General features: G+C 49.7%; 2 protein-coding genes across 2 annotated transcripts; both read right to left on the reverse strand.

Annotated features, from left to right (window-relative positions):
* Nucleotides 1-771: 771 nt before the first annotated feature.
* Nucleotides 772-12,971, reverse strand: LOC311198762 (olfactory receptor 14A16-like; the record flags this gene model as incomplete). Its single annotated transcript, XM_084272765.1, has 3 exons — nt 772-804; nt 2,189-2,856; nt 12,920-12,971. 3 exons carry the CDS (start codon nt 12,969-12,971, stop codon nt 772-774), a joined length of 753 nt encoding a protein of 250 aa, XP_084128891.1.
* A 7,408-nt stretch (nt 12,972-20,379) lies between these two features.
* LOC311198763 (olfactory receptor 14A16-like) lies at nt 20,380-21,303 on the reverse strand (the record flags this gene model as incomplete). Its single annotated transcript, XM_084272766.1, has 1 exon — nt 20,380-21,303. One exon carries the CDS (start codon nt 21,301-21,303, stop codon nt 20,380-20,382), a length of 924 nt encoding a protein of 307 aa, XP_084128892.1.
* Between the last annotated feature and the right edge of the window lie 821 nt (nt 21,304-22,124).

A 22,124-nucleotide genomic window follows, 5' to 3' on the forward strand; every position in this document is an offset into this window, starting at 1 on the left:
AAGTCTAACTAAACATGTTAGTTCCTTGCTGAGCAGGGCTTGCACAGCATCAAGGCCTTTTTTGTAATTCTGCTCCAGAAATGAGTCAGCTGGGAGTGCACAAGTACCTGCAAGGGGACAGAACAGGCCCAGCTGGCCATAACTGACCAACAGGCTTATCCATACTCTGTGACTGCAGGAGTGAGCCCACCGTTGTGTTGCACTTGTTGTCTGCAAAGGTGGCCTGGTTTTGGCCAAGATAAAGTTAATTTTCTTTGTAGGGGCTGGTGGAGAGCTGAGGGCAGCAAACTTTGTGCTACATAGAAATAATATAAGAAAGGAAGTCCACGTGAAACCACAGCTTTGGAGGTCAGAGAGTGGACATGAGGATAAAGAAATGTCATTCTGACCTTCTAGTAGTGCTGTGGTGCAAGAAATCCCTTGGAGGAAGCCTGGCTGAGCTGGTGGCTTTGTGTTTGTGAGAACAGCTGGTGAGGAGGGAGAGACAGCAGTACAGGCAGGGACATGGTGGGCTGAGAATGAGGTGGGGAAGTGCATTGGGTTCCTACAGCCTGCAGGGAAACAGGCACAGGTGTGGGTCAGGGTGGGATGGGCTGTGGTGAAGATGGCCAAGGGTGCTGGCCAGTTTGAAATGCCCTGATAGAAACGAGGTCTTTACCCATTGTTTACGGCTGATGTCCCTGACACAAAGGCTTCAGAGGAGCCATATTGTCCTCACAGGCATGGAGCATCATTGCCTCCTTGCACCCACTGCAGGGGAGGCCACATGTGTCATAGCCCTGTCCTTCCCTTGGCATCACACACCTAAGGAGGGTGATACAGGTGAGGGTCAGGATCTCCCTGCCCAGGGGCTGGGGGTCAGCATGTGGCATTTCTGCTTCATCAGACCAAGCCAGAGTGTCCTCAGCATCAGAGCTGCCTGCGCTGTGCCTGTGTTTGTCCTCATGGCCTCCAGTTGTCTGCTCTAAGGAGCCCATGGGGAGGTTTGTCAGTAGTGGCTCTCAGCGGGGCCTACAAATGTTTCAAGGTACTTTGGGCATTAGTCCTGACTTAACTTCTTGAGAGGTTTCATCACTCTCCTCTTGGTATCTGAGGTCTGTGGACTCAGAAGAAAATGTACCGTGGGGCTCATTAGCACCCAGAGAGCCATTACAAGCATGTCACTTCAAGTAATTTTAATGAAAGAACTCAAGACTTCCACAACTACTTGGATTTTACTCAGGTTTGAACAGTTTAGCCATTTAAATAGTTTAGCAGTTAAACATGATCCAGTTTAATAACCATGACATCTCTCCCCTCTGCTGCCTGCTACGGCCAAGCAGCGTGTGAAGGGGGTCAGCTTACAGAGGAGATTCTCTCCCAGAAGAGTTTTGATCAGATACATAGAAAGGTCACTTATCAACACACAGAACCTCTGACAGCTCATTGGACTTCTGAGAAATGGACGTTGTCCAACTCTCGGAGGCTCAAAGCAGACACCAGAGACCTGGGCGGCATGTGAATGACCAAGGAGCATGCAGACATGGAAACCAGTGATCAAAGTGAAGTGCACATGTCCATCTAGTCTGCTGAAAGGATGTCCTTAGGCATGGCCGAATCATCAGGAGAGGTGGAAAAACCTGAATGATGAGGGAGATGAAAGACACAGACGAGCAGTAATGCCGGTACAGGGGAAAGTGAGTGTTTCTTCTGCTGCCATGGCCACCAATCCTGGAAATTCCCCTTCTGTCATGGTGGGAAAGCACTGCCATTGCAAATAAGTAGTCGACTGATCCAGCTGAAATAAATGTGCTTGTAATTTTTTTCTAAATATAAGGAAAAAATAAAAAGAAGGGAAAAAATGGCCTTTGCAGGCAGACATGATGCAAAGAGAGCACAGTGTCTGGGTCACACAAGACTGGGAGACACCTCATTAGGAATGAAACGAACATGGATCATGATATTATGGCTTAGACAGACTCGAAGGCAAAACAATAATCAAATCCTTCCCCTCCCCCAGCTAGAAAACCTTTCTAAATAGGGAGTGGTCGTGATGTGAGTTACATGATCTGTGACATGAGCAGTTTATTATACTTTAGAAATATTCAGTCCTCAGTTTCCACATGGCATCCTTGAGCTCCTGGTTCCTCATGCTGTAGATGAGGGGGTTCACTGCTGGTGGAAACACTGAGTAAAGGAATGCCACTACCAAGTCAAGAAATAAAGAAGAGAAGGAGGGTGGCTTCAGGTAGGCAAACATGGCAGTGCTGACAAACAGGGACACCACGGTTAGGTGAGGAATGCAGGTGGAAAAGGCTTTGTGCCGTCCCTGCTGCGAGGGGATCCTCAGCACAGCCGTGAAGATCTGCACATAGGACACCACAATGAACACAAAACACACAAAAAATAAGCAGACACCGACCACAATGAGTCCAATTTCCCTGAGGTAGGCATCTGAGCAGGAGAGCTTGAGGATCTGGGGGAGTTCACAGAAGAACTGGTCAACAGCATTGCCATGGCAGAGGGGCAGTGAAAATATGTTGGCTGTGTGCAGCACAGAACAGAGAAACCCACTGACCCAGGCAGCTGCTGCCATGTGGACACAAGCTCTGCTGCCCAGGAGGGTCCCGTAGTGCAGGGGGTGGCAGATGGCAACGTAGCGGTCATAGGCCATGACAGTCAGAAGAAAGTACTCTGTGACAATCAAAAATACCAATAAAAATATTTGAGCCACACATCCTGTGTAGGAAATGGCCCTGGAGTCCCACAAGGAATTGGCCATGGATTTGGGAACAGTGGTGGAGATGCAGCCAAGGTCAGTAACAGCGAGGTTGAGGAGGAAGAAGTACATGGGGGTGTGGAGATGGTGGTCACAGGCTATGGTGATGATGATGAGGCCATTGCCCAGGAGAGCAGCCAGGTAGATGCCCAGAAAGAGGCAGAAGTGCAGGAGCTGCAGCTCCCATGTGTCTGCAAAGGGCAGGAGGAGGAACTGGCTGATGGAGCTGCTGTTGGACATATGTTTATTCTGGCATGTGGACCTGTGCAAATAGGAAGAGGCAGTGAGAATTTAGGGAACTCTGAGGAACAACTGTATTTTGGGAGAATTTTCCAGGTCCCTTTTGGGAGGTCTGCTTTGTGCTGGCTTGAGCATGCCACTGCTGGGAGGAGGGTCAGCTGTGGTTCTCGAGAACTCAGTCCTGCCTGGCAGCAGTCAGTAAATAGAAGGATGGTGTGATCTCAGGCTAAATCCCCTGTGGATATGAATGAGCTTTTCAGCACTGTCACTCCAGTTTCACCCAAGGGCAGGGAAGAGCTTTGGAGCTTGGGTTTTCTCCTGACTGTACCTGAGGAGTGTTTGTTCTGTCAGAACTCCCTGACATTGCTGCTGCAGTGCCAGTGAAACCTTCCCCTGAGTGCAGAGTGTGGGGAGCTGCTCTGTCCATCAGCCCTGCTCTCAGCTGCCCTGTGCTGGACGCTCTGAGATCATCCCCTGGCGTTCCCCATAGAAGATACTGGACCTACAAAGAGCTGAGGAATCCATTCCTCAGTCGTACATATGGGGGTCCTGATGAGAGGGTCAGCTCAGTGTCAGCCCCACCAACTGACATGCCCAGAACCCCAGCTCACGGGGGGGACAAAGGCAGCAAGAACAGGACGGGAAAGAGGGAGAAATTCTCCAGCCAAGCCAGGAAGGACAGAGATGAACAGACAGGCACCCAGGGATTTGTCCTCAACATTGGTTGGGCTATCAAAGAGAAGACTCAGTCTGAAAACCTGGACTGCTGGGTGCAGCGTCTGTGCTGGGTGGCAGAAACTAGGGGGTCTCTGCACTGCTGGGGATGTCAGGGAGGTACCAACTGCCAGGGCATTTCTGGGAACAGCTCCTTCTCCCTCCCTGACAATGACTTTGCTGCCTGCATCTGTCCCTGAAGCTGCTTCTCTTTGCTCATGTTACCTCCTGCTCAGTGCACACAGAGCTCATCCAACCTGCCCTGTGCTCAGCTCTGCTCTGCAGACCCCTCCTGGCATCAGGGCACTGCCATGGGAACCTCTGTGTGTGCAGGGCTCAGGAGATGCTCTGACAAGGCCTAATGACAAATGAGTTTGCACTGTCCTCAAAGTTATCATGAAAAGCTCAGCTCTCACCACCCATTCTAAAAGAGCAGAAAATTCAAAGCAAAGTCCCCATTTCCATGGAGTGGAAAATGCATCCTTGGTGTTCTTGAAAAGTCCCTGGAAGTTAATGTGGATCTGCTGGAGCTGGGAGTAATTTGGGGCTGAGCAGCACCCTTTGTTACAGCAGAAGGACCCGACGCTGTCCTTTCATGGGTCACACATTCCACCCACAGTGAGGCAACGATGCAAGCTCACCAGGCAGGCTGAGATCTGACCCTGGCAGCAGCAGAGTCCCTGGCAGCAGCACACAGACCCCCAGGGAACATGGACCCTAGTCTCAAAGAGAGCCCTGTGCAAACCTGGGTGCACACGCTGCTTCCCACCTCTGCAGCCATGCCCAGAAGAAGACAGCTGTCCTGCCCTGTCCCTCTGATGGGGCAGAAGGGCATCCCTTCCAGGCAGCACTTTCTGGTCCTAGAGAGAACCTGTCCTCCTGACAGACCCCACACACTGCCCCATGTCCCAGCTTTAGGAGATCCCTCCAGGAACAGAACCTGCATTGCCCTGCACCCACAGACATACCAGGCAGGGTGCTGAGGATATTTCTCCTCCAGTGAGCTCAGCATCCATCAGCTCTCTCAGCCTCACAGGTCTCCCCTCGGTGCCTCCAGGCAGTGTCCCCAGCCCTGTGCACTTGGCAGAGTAGCTGCTCCTGGGCAGAGCTGTCTCTCTGCAGCGCTGCAATATTTCTTCAGCTCCTACTGTCCATCCCAGCAGCCCAGCCCAGCTCCCAGCAGAGGAACAGATGAACGCATCATACTCTCCATCCCCTCTGGACTCCTCCCTGGAGCTCCAGGGAACCTTCTTGGAAAGAAACTGAAGTTCTCACTGATGTTCCCTCCCTTGTCTGGGGAGAAATCCTTGTGTCCAGCAGAGTCCTTTCTCCTGATCAAACCAGAGCTGGGCAGGACAATCACCTTTCCTTTTCTCTGCATGAGACAGGACGCCCAGGCAGGGACAGGCATGGTTCTCTGTCCCTCTGCAAATGTTAAGGAGCATGGCTGCCTGAGACCTGCTGGGAATTACTGAGGGTGGAGGCCAGGAGAGAGTTGCTCAGACAAACCCCTATTGTCAGCTGAAGGGCCAGAGGTTGTCCAAGGGACATGAGTGGGTTCAAGGTCCAATAGAGCAATGCTGAAAGAGAGCAGTGCCTGGAAGCAGCATTTTTGAGCCTGCTGGGGAATTCCTTTGGCCAAATAACAAGACACCAGATGGTCACAGTTAGGACCATCCATACCCAGAGGCACCACATGTCCAACAGCAGCTCCGTCAGCCAGTTCCTCCTCCTGGCCTTTACAGTACCCATGGGAGCTGCAGCTCCTGCCGTTCTGCCTCTTCCGGGGCATCTTCCTGGCTGCTCCTCTGGGCAACAGTTTAATGATCATTGTTACAGTCTCTCCAACATTTTCCCCTCCCTCAGCAGCCAGTCTCTGGCTGGCAGAGTTTGTGGAAGGATTTGGGCAGGTTGTAGGGCAGTTATCATCTCCTACAGCCTGTGACTTTACAGCTGCACAGGCAAACAACCCTGGCAAACTGACACACCTCCTGATCGATGGGTGCCTTGACTACATCATCCTAATCCCATCCCCATCCCAATCCTATCCCATCTATCCTGGATCTTGCCAGGGAAGAGTTAACCTCCCCAGGCAGGCAGCACAGGTGAGCTGAGTTAGCCCAGGCTGTTTGCCACACCACTTGACATCACTCCCACATAAAAGGGGCTTGTTGGGGAGGGGCACTCCTGGTGCCTCCAGGGCAAGGAGTGCAGCCAAGTCATCAGGTTGGTCATCATGTTGTGCAGTTATTGGGTCATAACTGGGTATTAGTGAAATTCACTGTGGGCTATTTGCCTTTCATGGTGATTTGGTCAGTAAATTGTCCTTAGGACAGCTCACGGAGGCTCTGTCTGTTTCTCCTGTGGGAGTGAGTGAGCGGCATGTGCTGCTCAGCCACTGGTTGGAGCTGAAGCACCACAGCCCTTTTTGGAGCCCAAGGCTGGGCCTGAAGGTTTGTGATAACGGTAGAGGATGAGGTGAGGGATGCTTTCTCCTCCCCTTTTCCCTTTAGGCTTTTTACAACATCTGTTGAGAATGTTGACTATCTCTGGGATGTTCAGACCAGCATATGTGTCTTGCTCTCTCTCCTGAATGTCTGTCTGGACCTATGTGTTACCAACAACTGTTCCAAGAATATTGCCAAGAGGTCTTACCTGGGCTGAAGGGTCAGGGGTGGCATGGGGTGTGGGAGGGCATGAAAAATACCTAGACAAGAAAAACAGATCCAGAGGCACTGTGGCTGCCCAGGCCTCAGAAACCAACACCACAGCTGAGCCAGAAAGATCCCTTACAACAGGCACTGGAGCTACCCAGGCCTCAGAGAGTGCAGGTCCTGCAGTCTCCCCAACAAGCACCATGGGTACTCAAACCTCAGAGGCCAACCCCAGAGCTGATCCAGACAGCCAACCAGTACGACTGTCAGTCACCTCTATCCAGAAGAAGAAATACATGGAGAAATCAGTCCTCATTGTGAAAGATGATGATGAACTGGGAGCATTGCAAGGACCTGAAGAGGCAGTAACAGAGGTTATAACCTGATCCTTGTCCTTGAGCTGAGAGTCATGAGAAAAGACTTCAGCCACCTTCCAGGGGAGTGTATCATCAGCTGGCTACTGCGATGCTGGGACAATGGGGCAGGCAGCAGGGAGAAGGCAGGGAGGCCAAGCAGCTGGGATCCCTGTCCAGAGAAGGAGGCAGGAACAAGGCAATTGGAAGGAACTCTCAAGCTCTCAGCCTCTGGAAGTGACTTTGATCAAGCCTAAGGGCAAGGTACCAGTTCATTGAAGATGTTGTGTATTGGCCAGACCAGTGGATGACCATGGAGAGAGATATCCATTATCTGAGGGGATTAGCCATGTGAGAGATAATTTAGTGTTATGCTGATGATCTGCAGCTCCATGGATACTGGACATAGACTTCCTCTGGAGAGGGCACTTCAAAGACCCAAAAGGGTACCAGAGGGCTTTTGAAATAGCAGCCTCAGAGACAGAAGACGTTGAACAAGTGTCTCTTCTGCCTGGACTGTCAGTTGTGGGGCTGCTAAAGATTGAAGAACAGCAAGTACCAATTGCTACCATGATGGTGCACAGGCAACAATACCACACCCAACAGAGCCTCCCTGATTCCCATTCATAAACTGATCATCAAATGGAGAGTCAGGGAGTGATTGGTAGAACCCGCTCACCCTTCAACAGTGCAATCTGGCCAGTGCAGAAGTCCAGTGGAGAGTAGAGACAGACGCTGGACTATCATGCCCTGAATGATGTCACGCTGCCTATGGGTGCTGCAGTGCCAAACATGCTGGAACTCCAGTATGAACTGGAGTCAAAAGCAGCCAAGTTCTACGCCACAATCGACATTGCAAATGTGTCTTTCTCGACTCCTTTGGCAGCAGAATACAGGCCACAGTTTGCTTTAAGTTGGAAGAGAATCCAGTACACCTGGGATTGACTGCCCCAGGGCTGGAAACACAGCCCCACCATCTGCCATGGACTGATCCAGTCTGCATTAGAGCAGGGTGAAGCCACAGAGCACCTACAGTATATTGATGATGTCATGGCATGGGACAGCACAGCAGAGGAATTTTTTGAGAAAGGGAAGAAAATGATCCAAATTCTGCTACAAGCTGGTTTTGCCATCAAACAAAGTAAGGGCAAAAGACCTGCTCCAGAAATCCACATTTAAGGACTAAAATAGCAGGATGGGTGTCATCAGATCCCAGTGGATGTTACCAATACGACAGCAGCTATGTCTCTACCAACCAACACAAAGGAGACACAAGCTTTCCTAGGCACTGTGGCTTTCTGGTGAATGCATATCCCCAGCTATAGTCTCATTGTCAGCCCTCTCTACTGTGTAACCTGGTAAGAGAACAATTTCCAATGGGGCCCTGACCAGCAAGAAGCCTTTGAAGAGATCAAACAGGAGATAGTCCATGCAGTGGCCCTTGGGCCTGTCCAGACTGGGCCAGATGTAAAAAATGTGTTCTACAGGTCAGCCTGGGAGAATGACCCTACCTGGAGTCTCTGGCAGAAAGCACCAGGGGAGGCTCAAGGTCAGTCTCTGGGGTTTTGGAGTCAGGGCTACAGAGGATCCAGACACTCTAACAGAAAAGGAAATACTGGCAGCACAGGAAGGGGTTTGAGCCACTTAAGAAGTGATTGGGACCGAAGCCCAGCTCCTCCTGGCACCCCGATGGCTGGTGCTGGGCTGGATGTTCAAAGGGAAGGCCCCTTGTAAGCACCATGTCACTCATGCTATGTGGAGCAAGTGGGTCTCACTTATCACACAGCAGGCTTGAATAGGAAACCCCAATCACCCAGTAATCCTGGAAGTGATCACAGACTGGCCAGAAGGCAAAGATTGTGGAATATCACCAGAGGAACAGGTGACACATGCTGAAGAGACCTCACTGTACAGTGAACTGCCCTGTTCACCGATGGGTCCTGTTGCATTGCTGGTAAACATAAGAGGTGGAAGGCTGTTGTGTGGAGTCCCACACGCCAAGTTGCAGAAGCTGCCTATGGAGAAGGCAAATCCAGCCAGTTTGCAGAGGTGAAAGCCATCCAGCTGGCTTTAAACACTGGCAAACGAGAAAAGTGGCCACATATGTAGCTCTATACTGATGCCTGGTCCATGGCAGATGGTGTAAATAATAAAAGATGTTATTAACCTCCCCAATATGCTGAAAACATAAGATCTGGGCATGATGTAGATGGTGTGGAAACAGGGGTGGATAATGTCCTGGTTCTAGCTAGGCCAGAGCTCACCTCCCCAAGCAGCCAGCACAGGTGAGCTGAGTTCACCTGGGCTGTTTTCCACACCACCTGACATCACTTCCCCATCAAAGGGGCTGGTTGGGGAGGGGTGGTCCTGGCATGATGCAGAACTCTGTTGTTGTTGGGGTTGTAAGGTACTCTGTGCTATCACTGGGTGTGACTGCAATTGGGGCTGTTATTGGTCCCCTTTTATGGTGCTTTTGTCAGTAAACTGTCCTTATCCCAGCCCACAGAGTCTCTGCCTGTTTCTCCTCTGGGAGTGAGTGAGCAGCATGTGCTGCTCAGCCATTGTTTGGAGCCGAACCACCACAGTTTGCAAAACCACAAGCAGTGAGCTTCTCTAGGACAAGGTGGTGGGAAACAGTATCCAAGGCCTTGCTAAAGTCAAGTTAGACAACAGGCACAGCCCTTCCCTTGTCAAAGAAGCAGGTCACCCTGTCATAGAGGAAGATTTGGTTGATGAAACAGGACCTGCCCTTATGAACCCAAGCTGGCTGGGCCTGATCACCTGGGGGTTCTTCATGAACTGGATAATGGTCTGCTCTATTACCTTCTCTTGGACTGAAGTCAAACTATCAGACCTGTAATTTCCCTGATCATCCTTCTGTCTCTTCTTATATAGGGGGTTATGTTGACTGATCCAGTCACCCAGGACTGCTGGAAAGTGGCTTGGTGAACCCCCCTTGCCAGCTCTTTCAGCACCCTTAGGTGCATCCCATTCAGCCCCACAGATGTCTGCACATCTCTGTGGTGCAGCAGAACCATCTCCTCCTGGATTGAGGTGGCATCATTCTGCTCCCTGTCCCTGTCTCCTAGCTCAGGGAATTGGATTCTCTCTGTACAACTGCTCCTATTACTAAAGACAGTGGCAAACATTTCATTAAGCACCTCAGCCTTGTCCTTGTCTTACCACAGTTTCCTCCTGAATCTGATAGGGGATGGAGGGTCTCCCTGATCTTTCTTTTATTTAAATGGAGGCCAGATGAATTTCTAGCTGGGCTTTGGACCAACAATGAGGAGAACTCTCATCCTGTTGTTCTTCCCTCAGTGTTACACATCCCACAGTGCCCCAAGAAGAGCCTGAGCAATGCCTGAGGGGCAGGACCTGTCTTCCCTGGGGCTGGGGGTCAGGGCTTGGCCTTTCTGCTTCATCAAACCAACACAGGGCCTGTTCAGCATGTCAGCTGCTTGTACATTGCCTTTGCCTACCAGCCAACATGGCCTCCAATTACCTGTTCTAACGAGTCCCTGGGGAGGCTCAGCCAGCAATGGCTCTCTGTGGGACTCATTAATACTTCAGGGTACTTTGGCTTCTGCTTTTGACATGGAGTTTTTGTGTAATTTCCTCTCAGTACCTGAGCTTCAAGGACTCAGCACCAAATGCACCCCAGGGCTCATAAAAATAAACAGCAACCCATAATGAGCTGTGTCTCTTTGTGTAATTATCTTCAAGTCTTCAACACATGTACAGATCATTGAAGCTGTTTCAAAGGGAGCTCAGAGTAAAACTGATTTCTTTTTAAGGGTGTAGGTTACTATTTTCACTTTAGAGCAGAGGTGATATCCTCTGACTGAGATTGATCCAGGGTGCCTCCTAAGGAGGTCTGGACTGCTCCGAAAAATGGTCCGTTGAGGCAGTGGGGACAACTTTGCTGCACATCTCCACAAGCCCACCATGACTCTCACCAGCCAACTGGGACTTGCATCCCTTGTCCTTACATCAGGTCTGTTGCACTCCACAGTGGGGCATTACAGCCCCTCTGTACCAGCTCCCCTGCTTTCCTTAGAGAACTGGCTGCACACAGGCAGCACAGAGGGAGGTCTTTTCCCACCAACAGAAGAAACCTGACAAGATTCACCATTAAATTAAACACTCCTCACTCTATGCCAAATGCAATCTGCCACCAGTGAGGTTCACCTTCCACAAAGCCTAACTCTGTGAGAAATGTTTTTGTGAGAGGAAGGAGTCTGTGAAATCACCACAACTCAAGAGGCGGCTAAAGACAGAATGAGTCAGGCAACTGCCAGAAAGGCAAGGGTTTAACTCCCTGGAACTCAGAGCAGCAGCTGGATGGTTGAGAGGTGTCTGAATGGTCCAAGGGGAAGGGAAATCTAGAGAGCAACCACAAATGCTGGTGTGCATATCCACTGTTGGAATGATGATTTCAGACATGGTCAATTGACTTTGGACAGGTAGAAATATGCGACAGACAGGGGAGAATAAATGCACAGCTGTCCTCTTTCTGGCCAGGCAAGAGTTAACCTCCCCAAGCAGCCAGGAGAGGTGACCTAAGTTAGCAGAGGTGACCTGAGTTAGCACAGATGAGCTGAGTTAGTCCAGGCTGTTTTCCACACCATCTGACATCTCTCCCCCATAAAAGGGGCTGGCTGGGGAGGGACACTCATGGTTTCCTTAAATCTGAGTATGGCTGGGGCATTTGGTTGGTCCTTGTGTTGTGCAGTACCTTGTTATCCTTTGGTCAGTAAAGTACTGTGTGTTATCACTGGATGTGAGTGTGGTTTGCAGTGTGCTGTTATCATTTTTTACTGTGATTTTGTCAGTAAACTGTCCTCCTCCCAGCCCACAGACCGTCTGTCTGTTTCTTCTCCAGGAGTGAGCATTATAACCTGATCCTTGTACATGAGTACCAAGGGAATGGTCCTAAAGTTGCCTGATGCCATTTTAGGACTCTACCAGTATCCACCTTCAAACACACTAAACATCCAGAAATATCTCCCAAACAAAAAGTGAGAGGGATGAAAGATGGGTCTGGACTACAACCTCCCCAGGTAGCACACTCGCAGCACCAGGAACCTTGGGGGTCAGGGCTTTCCTAGTTAAGGGAATGGTCCAGGTAGTGCCTGTCATCATTTTCCGGCTCTATCAGCCTCAACCTTCAAACCTGATAATTCTCCAGCAATAGCTCCCAACATAAAGGAGTGAGGGCAGGAAGATGTTCCTGGCTTGAAACCTCCCCAGGAAGACTAAAAGCAGTCTCAGTAACGTTGGGATCAGGAAGTTCCTAGCGAAGAGAATGGTCATAACATTAGATGATGTCATTTTGTGTCTCTACCAGCATCCACCTTTGAACATGCTAATTGTACAGCAGTAGCCCCCAACATAATGTGCAAGGGCCTAACGATATTCTTTGCCTGAAAACTCCCCAGGTAGCCCACTAGAAACCCCAGTAACCTTCAGGCTCAGGGCTTTCATAGACAACAGAATGGCTGAATCACCATCCCTGGATGTGTTCAAAAAAGGTAGATGAGATACTTAGGGAAATGCTTTAGCATAGGACAGGATCAATTGGACTCAATGATTTAAAGGTCTTTTTCAACCTTGTAATTCTGTGATTCTGTGTGAATGATCCATAAATTGCCTGACGTGTTTTTCCGGCTCTACCAGCAACCACCTTCAAAAGTGCTGAATATCAAGCTATAGCTCCCAAACAAAAGGTCTGAGAAGTGAAAGATTTTAATGTTCTGCAACCTGCCCAGGCATCTCACTAGCAGCCCCAGTAACCTTGGGGCTCAAGGCTTTCCTTAGAAAGGGAATGATCCTAACAATGCCTGATATCACTTTTGGGCTCTACCAGTATACATTTTCCAACTACAAAACAAACACCAATAGATCCTTAACAAAAGCTTTGAGAGATGAAAGATGTTCCTGGCCTGAAAGCTCCTGAGATAGTCCACAAGCAGTTCCAGTATCCTTAGGGCTCAGGGCTTTCACAGACAACAGAATCTTCCTGACAGTGCTTGACATCATTTTTCGGGCTCTACCAGAGTCCAGGTTTGAAACTGCAAAACAACCAGCAATAAATCCCCCAAAAGAAAATCAAGGGCTGAGAGATTGTCCTGCCTTGAAACCTCAGTAGGTAGCCCACTATCAGCTCCACTTATGCTTGGACTCAGGTCAGTCCTTACGAAGCGCGTGGTTGTAACAGTGCCTGATGTCATTTTCAGGCTCTACCGGCATCCAACTTGGAAACTGCTAAACGTCCAGTAATATCTCCCAAAGAAAAAATGAGAGGGTTGATGTTGTGGTTTTACCCCAGCTGAGAGCCGAGATCCACGTAGCTGCCTGCTCCTTAAAGGAAAAGAGCAGGGGAAGAGGGAAGGGGGGGGTGAGAGGCAAGGGAAGGGAAAAGGAAGGGGCAAATAACCCCAAAACCAAGAAACTAAAAGGCCCGTGGGTTGGGATAAGGATAGTTTACTAAGATAATAGAAAGATAAAATATAACAATGCTAGCGGACTTTAGAGCAAAAATATATGAGGTTGTTGATACACAATGCAGTTTCTCACCAAACCCACAGCTCAGGCCGTGCCACCCAGAGCCGTCCCAGAACCCGACCGTCCCCCAAGAACCGCGCATCCCGGAGCCGCCCTTGGCCTTCCTCCCATCAGCCCCCGATATCCTGGGCAGGACATAATTGGCCAGTTGGGTCACCTGTCCTGGCTTTGCCCCTCTTTTCTCATGAATAAAGAAATACGAAGAGCTGAGAAAGTCCTTGACTGTCTGACAGCAACTAAAACCATCAGGGTGTTATTAGCACTGCTTTCATTTTAACTCTCAAACACAGCATTCCATCTGCTGCTACAAATAAAGTTAACTCCATCCTGACCAAAACCAGGACAGTTGAAAAAAGTTCCTTGGAATGAAACATGCCCAGGTAGCCAACTAGCAGCCCTAGTAACCTTGGGGGTCAGAGATTTGCTTGCTAGGAGAACAGTCCTAAGAGTTCTTGATGTCATTTCCAGGCTCTGCTACCACCCAGCTTTGAAACTGCTAAGGCTCCAGCAATAAATCCTTCCTAAATAACATTTGAGGGATGAAAGATGTTCGTAGGCCAAAACCTCCACTGTGAGAGGCGAGTAGCCCCAGTAACCCTTGAGATCAGGGCTTTCCTTGCCACGAGAACAATCCTAACAGTGCCTGATGTCATTTTCAAGCTCTACCAGCATCACCCTTAAAATATTCTAAATGTATAGCAATAGGTCCCCAACCAAAGGTGTGGGGAATTAAAGAGGTTCCTGGCCTGAAACCCACCCAGGTAGCCCATGAGCAACCCCATTAACCTTGAGGCTCAGGGCACTCCCAGACAGGGAACAGTACTAACAGGACCTGATGTCAATTTACAGATCTACCTGCATCCACACTGAAAACTTCTAAATGTAAAACAATAGCACCAAAGCAAAAGGTGTGGGGACTAAATCCTCCCCAGACACTGCACTAGGAGCACCAGTAAGCTTGGAGCTCAGGGCATTCCTAGCCACAAGAATGGTCCTAAAAATGCCTGATTTCATTTTCGGCCTCTACCTTCATCGACCTCCAAACATGCTGAACATCCAGCCATAGAGTCCCAGGTTCTTTAACACCGATTGCTGTCATTTTGTTAGAACACAATCTGGAGAGGTATCTGCACGCACACATGTGCGCTGTTAACAAAATGGAGCTGCACTTCAAACTCACCTTGACAAACACCTGGCTTTGCAGACCAGAAACTTCAAGAAGGTTTCCAACCAGAAGAGATCTTCTCCTCCTGACCATATTTTGTCTGGGATGGAATTAATTCTCATGTTTGCAGCCCCCAGAGTTCTGTGGGTTGGATTTGTAAGCCAAAAAGTCTAACTAAATGTGTTTGTTCCTTGCTGAGCAGTGCTTGACAGCATCAAGGGCTTCTGACTAATTCTGCTCCAGAAATGAGTCAGCTGGGAGTGCACAAGTGCCGTGAAGGGGAAAGAACAGGCCCAGCTGACCATAACTGACCAACGGGATTATCCATGCTGTATGATTACAAGAGTTAGCCCACTGTTGTGTTGCATATGTTGTCTGCAAAGGTGGCCTGGTTTCAGCCAGGGTAGAGTTGATTTTCTTTCTGGCAGTGAGTGGAATGCCGTGTTTGGGAGTTCAGATGAGAGCAGTGCTGATAACACAGGGATGGTCGAGTTGTGTCCAAGCAGTCAGGGACTTTTCAGTTTTTTATGCTGCCCTGTTTACGAGAACACGAGTTGCACCCAGGGAGCTGGGAGGGGACACAGCCAGGACACAACCAGGTGACCCAAACTGGCCAAAGAGCGTATTCCATTCAATTGTGTCATGCTCAGATGATGGCTGGAGGGGAGAGGATCGTACAGATCCAGGACATGCAGTTTTGGGGAGTGTCCAGGTTCAGGACAGCTCTGAGCTGCTCCCCCTGAGCTGTGCGGTTCGGTGAGAAACTGCATTGTGCAGCACCAGTTGTGTATATTTTGCTACAAAGTCCTGTTGTTGTTGTTAGTCTCTCTCTGCTGGCCCAGTAAACTGTCCTTATCCCAACCCACTATGTTTTGGGGTTTTTTGATTTCCTTTTTTCTCCCTTCAACCCACCCGTAATCCACCCCCACACCCTGTTAAACAGAGAGAGTAGCTGTGTGGTACCCGGCCCTCAGCTGGGGCGAAACCATGAACAAAGGTTCCAGCACAACACCCGCAGCTCAGACATGATGGGTGGAGAACCGGGCACAAGAAGAATTTGGTCATTCTGGGGGATGCCATAGCAGTCAGAGGTGCTGAACAGGGATCTGTCCATGAGCACATTGGGCTGCACTGGGAGGAGAGTGGCCACACAGACAAGGGCCCTTCTTGTCCATCTGGATGCAGCACTGGTGAGACCACTTCTGGAGCAGTCAGTCCCAGTGTGGGGCTCCCCAGTCTGGAGAAATGGGGAGGAACAATCGTGTGGGCAGTAAAAGTATGGCAAGTTACAATTAGGGGTCTTGTGTGGGGAGGTTGAGTGACCATTGCTTCTGTAGGTCGGGGAAGGGGAGGCTAAGGGAAGCCCTGTCTGTGGTATGTGGAAAGAACATAGGATATCAAATCCACTGAAATGACAGCTTTGAAGGTCAGAGTGGCCATGAGGATAAAGAAATGTCATTCTGAGGGTAGTGCTGTGGTGCAAGAAGTCACTCAGAGAAAGTGTGGATGAGCTGGTGGCTTTGGGCTTAAAGAAACAGCTGGTGAAGAAGGAGAAACAGCAGTACAGGAAGGGACATCATAGGGTGAGAATGAGGATGGGAAGGACAATGCTTTCCTGCAGCCTGCAGGGAAACAGGTATAGCATAAGGGCAGTGTGGGATGGGCCGTGGTGCAGATGGCCAAGGGTGCCAGCCAGGATGAAAGGGCCTGATAGAAATGAGGTCTTTGCCCCCTTAGCTGTGGCTGATGTCCTGGCCACAGAGGCCTCAGAGGAGACACATTGTCCTCATGGCCACAGGGCATTATTTTCCTCTTGCACCCACCCCAGGGAAGGCCTCCATGTGTCACATCCCTGTCCGTCCCTTGGTGTCACACTCCCCACATCCCAAGGAGGAGCCCTGAGTCACAGGTGAGGGTCAGGATCTCCCTGCCCAGGGGCTGGGGGTCAGCACTTGGTATTTCTGCTTCATCAGACCAAGCCAGGGTGTCCTCAGCATCAGAGCTGCCTGCGCTTTGCCTGTGTTTGTCCTCATGGCCTCCAGTTGTCTGCTCTAATGAGCCCATAGGGAGGCTTTGTCAGGAATGGCTCCCAGTGGGGCCTGTTAGTGCTTCAAGGTACTTTGGGCATTACTCCTGACTTGGACTTCTGGAGAGGTTTCATCACTCTCCTCTTTGTAGCTGAAGTCTCTGGACTCACCAGAGACACCGTGAGGCTCATTAACATCCAGAAAACCCTTGCAAGTATAACTCCTCAGGTAATTTCCTCTAAAAAATTAAGACTTGTATAAGTAATTTGAGAGGTTTTAATTGGGTGATGAAAATTTTGAAGGAATTTCAAAATGGAGGATTTTTTCATACAGAAAAAAAATGTTTCTGTCATTTTTCAGATCACGGAAGATGTTTTAGCAGCATTCTACAGTGGATGTTTGTACAGAGCTCTCCTAAATAGTTTTGGACAGGCAGGAAAAGCAGTCTCTGGAGATCCAACCCTGCATGGAGAACCTTGCTCTTCCCCAAGCCCAGCAGTTCCCTCACTGGCCTCCTGGGACTCCCAACACTTTTCCTGGCATCATCTGTGCTCACAGGCACAGACAGATTTCTCTGACAACAAACAGCAGTTACACATGACGCAGTTTAATACCCATGAAATCTCTTCCCTCAGCTGCTGCTACAGCCAAGCAGTGTTTGAAGGGGGTCAGCTTTACTGGTGCTCCCAGTGCACAACCTGGGGAGGTTTCGGGCCAGGGAGATCCTTCATCTCTTGCAACTTGTGCTTGGGTGCTCTTGCTGGATATTTAGCATGTTTGAAACTCGGTTATGGTAGAACTGGAAAACTACCTCAGGCACAGTTAGGGGGATAGCTGGGGACGTTTCAGAAATATCTTCAAGCCCTTGCTCCTTTTCTTTGACACCTGTTGCTGGAGGTTTAGCAGTTTCCAAGGTTGTTGCTGGTAGATTGAAATATGACGTCAGGTACTCTTAGGACCGTTGCCTTGGCTAGGAATGCCCTGAGCCTCAAGGTTTCTTGTACTTCTACTCTACTACCTGGGGAGGTTTCAGGCCACAAAACCTTTTTCAGACCTCGCATCGATTTGTTTGGGAGCTGTTACTGGACATTTATCAGTTACACAGGTGGATGCTTGTAAAGCCTGGCAATGAAGTCAGGCAATCTTAGGACTGTTCCTTCACCTATGAAGGGGGGCCTGAGCCCCAAGGTTACTGGTGCTGTCTGCTGGCTCCCTGGGGAGATTTCCTGCCAGAGAATTCTTTCCTCCCTCACACCTTTTGTTTGGAGCTCTTACTGGACGTTTGGCATTTTTCAAAGTTGGATGCTTCTAGAGCCCGGGAAGGACATCACACACTCTTAGGACCGTTCTCTCAGCTACGAAGGCTCTGAGTCCCAAATTTACTGGGTCTGCTCTTTCTCTACCTACCAGGGGAGGTTTCTGGCTCACAAGATATTTCAGCTCTCAAACTTTTTGTTTGGAAGTTATTGCTGGACGTTTAGCAATTCTTAATGTGGATGCTGGTAGAGCCAGAAAATGATGTCTGGTATTACAGGACCATTCCCTTGGCTAGGAATGCCCTTCACCCCAAGGTTACCAGGGCTGATTTTGGGCTACCTCTGGAGGTTTCAGCCCAGGAACATTGTTCAGCCTTCATAGATTTACTTGGGAGCTATTGCTGTATGTTTAGAAATATCAAAGGGGGAACCTAGTAGAACCCAAAAATGATGAGAGGCACTCTTAGGACTATTGTCTTGGCTAGGAAAGCCCAGATCTCCAAGGTTACTGGGCTGCTAGTGGGCTACCTGGGGGGATTTCAGTTCAGGATGCTTTCACAGCCCTTGTAACTTCTGTTTGTGACCTACAGTAAAGGTGGGAGATTCTCTCTGTCCCTCCTTTTGTTATTGTACTTAAAGAATTAAAAAATAGAATCTATTAAAAACTGATAAAGTATTAAAAATAGAATCTCCCAAACTTATTGGATCTCGGGGGAACCACTGTAATGGAGGATAAAGAAAGAGCTGATGTACTTAATGCCTTTTTTGCCTCACTCTTTAGCAGCATGGTCAGTTGTCTTCTGATACCCAGACCCCTGAGTGGAAGATGGGGATGGGAAGTAGATGGAAGCCCCCATAATCCTAGGAGAATTGGTTACTGACCTGCTCAGCTGCTTAGATGTGCAGAAGTTGATGGGCTTGGATGGGATACACCCACAGGCACTGAGGGGGATGGTGGATTTGCTCACCAAGCTACTTTGCCTTATTTACCAGCAGTCTTGGCTGACCGGGCTGGTTCCACCTGACTGGAAGCTGGCACATGTGACACCCATCTACAAGAAGGGACAGAGTGAGGACCCAGGGAACTACAGGCCTGTCAGCCTGACCTGAGTGCTGGGGAAGGGAATGGAACTAATCATCTTGAGTACCATCATGCAGCACATGCAGGACACTCTGGCCATCAATCCCAGTCAGCATGGGTTCAGGAAATGTTGTGCTTGAAGAAGCTGATCTCTTTCTATTGCAGGGTGACCTGCTCAGTGGATGAGGGGACGGCTGTGGATGTGATCTACCTAGAGTTCAGTAAAACCTTCATCACTGTGCTGGGGCCCATCCTCTTTAACATCTTTATTAATGATCTGGGTGAGGGGATCGATTGCACCCTCAGTAAGTTTGCAAATGACACCAAATTGTGTGGGAGTGTTGATCTGCTGGCAGGCAGGAGGGCTCTGCAGAGGGACCTGGACAGGCTGGATCGATGGGCAGAGGCAAGTTTTATGGGGTTCAAAAAGACCAAGAGCTGAATCATGCACTTTGGTCACAATAACCCCAGGCAATGCTAGAGGCCTGGGGCAGAGTGGCTGGGAAGCTCCCTGGAGGACAAAGATCTGGGGGTGTTAGTGGACAGGCAGATGAACATGAGCCAGCACTGTGCCCAGGTGACCAAGAAGGGCAATGGCATCCTGACCTCCATAAGGAGGTGTCACCAGCATAGGGAATAGTGTAATCAGCAGGAGTAGGGAAGTGATTGTTCCATTAGACTCAGCTCTGGTGAGGACACACCTAGAGTACCGTGTCCAGTTTTTTGCCCCTCACTACAAGAAGGATGTTGAGATGCTGGAGTGTGTCCAGAGAAGGGCAATGAATCTGGAGAAGTGTTTGAGCACAAGTCCTATGCTCATCAGCTGAGGGAACTGGGGCTTTTAAAGTCTTAACAAAGGGACGTTGAGGAGAGACCTTATCTCTGTCTACAGCTACCTGCAAGGAGGGTGTAGGGTGGGGGGGGGGGGGTGTCAGTTTCTTATCTCGGATAGACACGGATAGAATAAGAGGAAATAATTTCAACTGCACCAGGAGAAATTTAGGTTAGATAGCAGTAAACATTTCCTTACTCAAAGCATAGTCAAGTGTTGGAACAGGCTGCCCAGGGAAGTGGTGGACTCACCATCCCTGGAGGCATTTAAAAAACATAGAGATATTGTGCTTGAGGACATGGTCTACAGGTGGACTGGAAAGGGTCAGGCTGTGGTTTGACAATATAAGAGATTCTATGATTCTATGGTAAAGTTCCAGGAAATTCCCATTCTCTCATGATGGGAAAGATTTCCCAATTCAGACAACTGATTGAGTGATTCAGATGATGAAAATGTGCTTGTAAATTTATTATAAATGCCAGAATAAAAATAATGAAACAAAAAATATGCACATTTCAAGGTAACATGATGCAAAGGGAGCACAGCTCATCATTACACAGGGTGTGATTCACACAAGACCGCTGGATACTGCATTAGGAATGGGATGAACAGGCACAATGTTATTACAGCTTGGACAACATAGAAGGAAAAAACCCTACTAAATAGAGACTGGTCCTGATGTGAGTTACATGGCCAGTGGTATGCAGAAGATGATGAGCAGTTTATTGCTGATTAGAAGAATCCAGTCCTCAGTTTCCACATGGCATCCTTGAGCTCCTGGTTCCTCATGCTGTAGATGAGGGGGTTCACTGCTGGTGGAAACACGGAGTAAAGAAATGACAATACCAGGTCCAGAAGTAAGGAGGAGATGGAGGGGGGCTTCAGGTTGGCAAACACAGCAATGATGAGAAACAGGGAGACCACGGCCAGGTGAGGGAGGCAGGTGGAAAAGGCTTTGTGCCGTCCCTGCTGCGAGGGAATCCTCAGCACAGCCCTGAAGATCTGCACATAGGACACCACAATGAACACAAAACACCCGAAACCAAAACAGACACTGACCACAATGAGTCCAATTTCCCTGAGGTAGGCATCTGAGCAGGAGAGCTTGAGGATCTGGGGGATTTCACAGAAGAACTGGTCAACAGCATTGCCATGGCACAGGGGCAGTGAAAATGTACTGGCTGTGTGCAGCACAGCATTGAGAAACCCACTGCCCCAGGCAGCTGCTGCCATGTGGACACAAGCTCTGCTGCCCAGGAGGGTCCCGTAGTGCAGGGGGTGGCAGATGGCAACGTAGCGGTCATAGGCCATGACAGTGAGAAGACAGAACTCTGTGGAGATAAAAAAGGAAAAGAAAAAGAGTTGAGCCACACATCCTGTGTAGGAAATGGCCCTGGTGTCCCACAAGGAATTGGCCATGGATTTGGGAACAGTGGTGGAGATGCAGCCAAGGTCAGTAAGAGAGAGGTTGAGGAGGAAGAAGTACATGGGGGTGTGGAGGTGGTGGTCACAGGCTATGGTGATGATGATGAGGCCATTGCCCAGGAGAGCAGCCAGGTAGATGCCCAGGAAGAGGCAGAAGTGCAGGAGCTGTAGCTCGCGAGTGTCTGCAAAGGGCAGGAGGAGGAACTGGCTGATGGAGCTGCTGTTGGACATCTGCTGCCATCAAGTGTGGAGACCTGTCCAAGGAGGAAAAGGCACAATGAGAAGTTAGGGAACTTTTCATTGAGGGAAAAAGAAAATTCCATACTTCTAATTTAGTTCAGGAAAACTCTAGCAGGTCCCTTTTGGGAGGTCTGCTTTGTGCTGGCTTCAGCATGCTACTGCTGGGAGAATGGAAGTCCAAGTCCTATGGATGGGTGTCTTCAAGTGAAGGCCAGCTCAGTGCCAGCCTCACTAATAGATGTGTGCAGAGCCAGCAGAAGTGCCCTACACTGTCCTTCCATAGGTCACACTTTCCACCCACAGCTTCTTTCTGCAGTGCTGATCAAAGCCCAGCAGGCAGGCTGGGTGCTGACCCTGGCAGCAGCAGAGTCCCTGCCACAGCACACAGACACCGGGGTGCAGGGACCCGGCTCACAAGGACAGCCCTGGGCACCCCTCAGCCATGCCCAGGAGAAGACAGCTGTCCTGCCCTGTCCCTCTGATGGGGCAGAAGGACATCCCTTCCAGGCAGCACTTTCAGGTCCTAGAGAGAACCTGTCCTCCTGACAGACCCCACACACTGCCCCATGTCCCAGCTTTAGGAGATCCTTCCAGGAACAGAACCTGCATTGCCCTGCACCCACAGACATACCAGGCAGAGTGCTGTGGAGATTTCTCCTCCAGTGAGCTCTCAGCATCCATCAGCTCTCTCAGCCTCACAGGTCTCCCCTCGGTGCCTACAGGCAGTGTCCCCAGCCCTGTGTGCTTGGCAGAGGAGCTGCTCCTGGCCAGAGCTGTCTCTCTGCAGCGCTGTAATGTTTCATCAGCTCCCA

The sequence above is a fragment of the Gallinula chloropus genome (assembly GCF_964237585.1).
Source record: "Gallinula chloropus genome assembly, chromosome: 18".
In the NCBI taxonomy this organism is placed as follows: Eukaryota; Metazoa; Chordata; class Aves; order Gruiformes; family Rallidae; genus Gallinula; species Gallinula chloropus.